This window comes from Limulus polyphemus, unplaced genomic scaffold, assembly GCF_000517525.1.
Source record: "Limulus polyphemus unplaced genomic scaffold, Limulus_polyphemus-2.1.2 Scaffold861, whole genome shotgun sequence".
NCBI classification, from domain to species: Eukaryota; Metazoa; Arthropoda; class Merostomata; order Xiphosura; family Limulidae; genus Limulus; species Limulus polyphemus.
Window position 1 is genome coordinate 73766 of NW_013666471.1, and position 2859 is coordinate 76624.

The 2859-nt window shown below is 36.8% G+C and overlaps 1 protein-coding gene across 1 annotated transcript in view; it reads right to left on the reverse strand.

Annotated features, from left to right (window-relative positions):
* Positions 1 to 2859, reverse strand: part of LOC106460913 (aryl hydrocarbon receptor nuclear translocator homolog) — a 153594-nt gene that overhangs the window by 38803 nt on the left and 111932 nt on the right. The window contains 1 exon segment of the mRNA XM_022387718.1: positions 1222 to 1379. Within this exon segment, the coding sequence (XP_022243426.1) occupies positions 1222 to 1379 (158 nt within the window).

The window sequence follows — 2859 nt, forward strand, 5'->3', positions numbered from 1 at the left end:
GTGCCTTAACCACCTGGCCATGCCGGGCCAATCCGTAAAGAAACGAGCTTAATATATTAGCAATCTTACGTTTTTCTTTTGTTCGTGCGCCAACCACGGGGAGTATTTTACAAATAAAAACTTAGTATGTGTTTGTTCTTGAATACTTGCGCAAAGCTACAAGAGAAAGATCTGAGCTAGCTGTCCCTTGGGTTACTTTTACACAGCAACTACGGCTATCTTCTGCCAACCCTAATTTTGAGCCACGGATCAGCTGAATGATTATATCAACCACATAATTTAAAGTTATATTTACAAATACCTTTATATTTGTTTGTTTTTGTTACTAACAGTGCACCCACCACTGATATGGAATCCCTATTTTTAACGTTATAAGCCTTCATACTTTCCGCTAAGGCATTAAAGGGCTCACAGGTACTAGTACAAAGTATCCCAAGCACAGCTGCTAAGAATGATTTGGGTCCCCCTGTGGCACAGCGGTATGTTTGCGGACTTACAACGCTAGAATCCGGGTTTCGATACCCATGGTGGGCAGAGCACAGATAGCCCATTGTGTAGCTTTGTGCTTAATTACAAACAAACAAGAATGATTTGGAAAACGAAAATGCGCCCATGTGCCTGAAATGTACAATTCGTCTATGAACGTCATTAGCGTAAGCATGAATCCTCCACATAAATGACAGGTAGCTCATCGGAGCTGTGACGTAGCCTTCTTACAGGGATACAAAACATAACAAGATTTTATACAATTTGAAATTATATTCGAAATTAAATGTGTAAATTACTCCATATCAATACACGAAAATTAAAGTTTTCTCGTGACATGTCAATTTCTTATACAAATGTATGATTTTTGCGCTTTACTTGTCCAAGAACCTGAAAAAAATAACTACTTACTTATTTGAAAATATAGGACACCTGGCATCCTTCTTCTGAGCTAAATCACAAAAATAATCTGTCGCAAACACATACAAAACAAAACAACAATTCCTGTATTGTAGTTTTCCGACTGCATCTGAAAAAAGTGTCTTTAATTCAATCACAACCGCATATGACCAGCACAAACCGTACAAAGTATATAGTAACAACTTATCTGACACCATATGTCAGTTTGAGGATAGATGAACAAACACGGTTCTGAAAAACACCTTAAACAGGCTTCAATACTGAATCTTAAATTTTACAGCACTTTGGAACTTTTAAAACAAAAACAAGTCTCACCTCTAAGAGTCTTCATATGAGCCACTGCCATACGAAGAATTGTTAACTTGTCAGGTTTTCGCGCAAGAGCGCTGCATGTCGGCACCATGTCCGAGAGCTCCGTGATGTAGGCGGTCATTTTGTTCCTCCGACGTCTCTCTATCTCACTGTGGTTTTCTCTGCAAATGAACCAAACAAAAGAAATATATAATGTGTACTGTTAAAACAAGTTTGTTTTAAATTTCGCGAGGACTATCTATTAGACTAGAGGAAAGGCGTTAGTCAACAACACCCATTGCCAAATCTTGGGCTACTCTTTATCAGCAAATAGTGGGATTGACCGTCATATTATAATGCCTTCAAGGCTGAAAGAGCAAGCATGTTCGGGGATGGAATCCGAACCCGTGATTCTGAATTGCGAGTCGAGAGCCCTAGCCACAAGGCTATGCAAGGCCTAAAACATCTGAGGAAACATGTTTGATTTAACATGCCATCAGGGCGGCTTTAGGTATTCTGCTTGTTGTAAATAAAAAATATAATTTAAGGCGAATGTTACAAAATTATGCAATTATTCACAGTTAAAGTCACTAAAATGTTCTAAACTATTAACATTGATTGCTCAATTAATACTTTTTAAGAGTATGTATTTAATAACAAAATGTGCATGACGGCATAACATGTACCTAATCAGAATATTACGAAACACAGCTATATAGAAAACTAAACAACATGACAGACACCCGATTTCACTGCCATATTTTAATATTGTATACTTTCAATGAAAATACTTGTTTTCTATCAACTTTCCTTACTAGGACTAGTTTTTTTTCTAATATCTAGTTCAGTTGCTAAAGTCTTCAGCTAAAAATATATCATTTATTTTACTTTATTTTGATTACTTGGTGCTAAAACTATTTCCAATGCTGAAGGTGGATTAAGTTTATATAACCGACTTTGTGCAAGAACTATTTCACTTCACAACACAACAAACAACAAATCTAGAATTGTCATGGTATATATGATCTGTACAAGAGGAAGACTGAAAGTTACTCAACACATGAAATAATTATAAAAAAAAATTCATTGAAAATTAAAATAATACTGTTGCTTATCTGCTTGTTTGTTAATTTCCCGTATAAATTCTTTCCGAGAAACTTCAGCGATACAAGTCCTTTCTTAATTGAAACTAGTTTATTCTTTCTCGATACAACTTTTGCAATCTCGATAACAAAACACACACTACCGTCACTACCGCTCGCTTGACTCAATTAACTGTTTCTATACCTATCTATCTGCAATTATCTCCGCTTTATTTGCCGGGCTTATATAAAAAAAGAGGGCGCCTAGAATAGACTAGAGTTGCCAGGAAAAGTCAAGATCCTTCGAGAATCTCATGACGTGTTGCCACCGTCACGTGACTTCCGCTGTCGTAACACTGCCCCTTCCTTAGTATTGTTCATCCCGAACAATAGCCACTCACATTAAACCAATAGATAATTAACAATAACCTAATTAAATGTGGGGTTCATTTGCTCCATCAGGAAATGTCGTATTATCGGCAACAGTCACATCAGTGGTAGTAAACTTCATCAAGGGCTTCATTGTTTCCCTTCTCAAAACCGGGTAGAGTTTTTTCTTCGACAATGGCTTTTTCAGGTG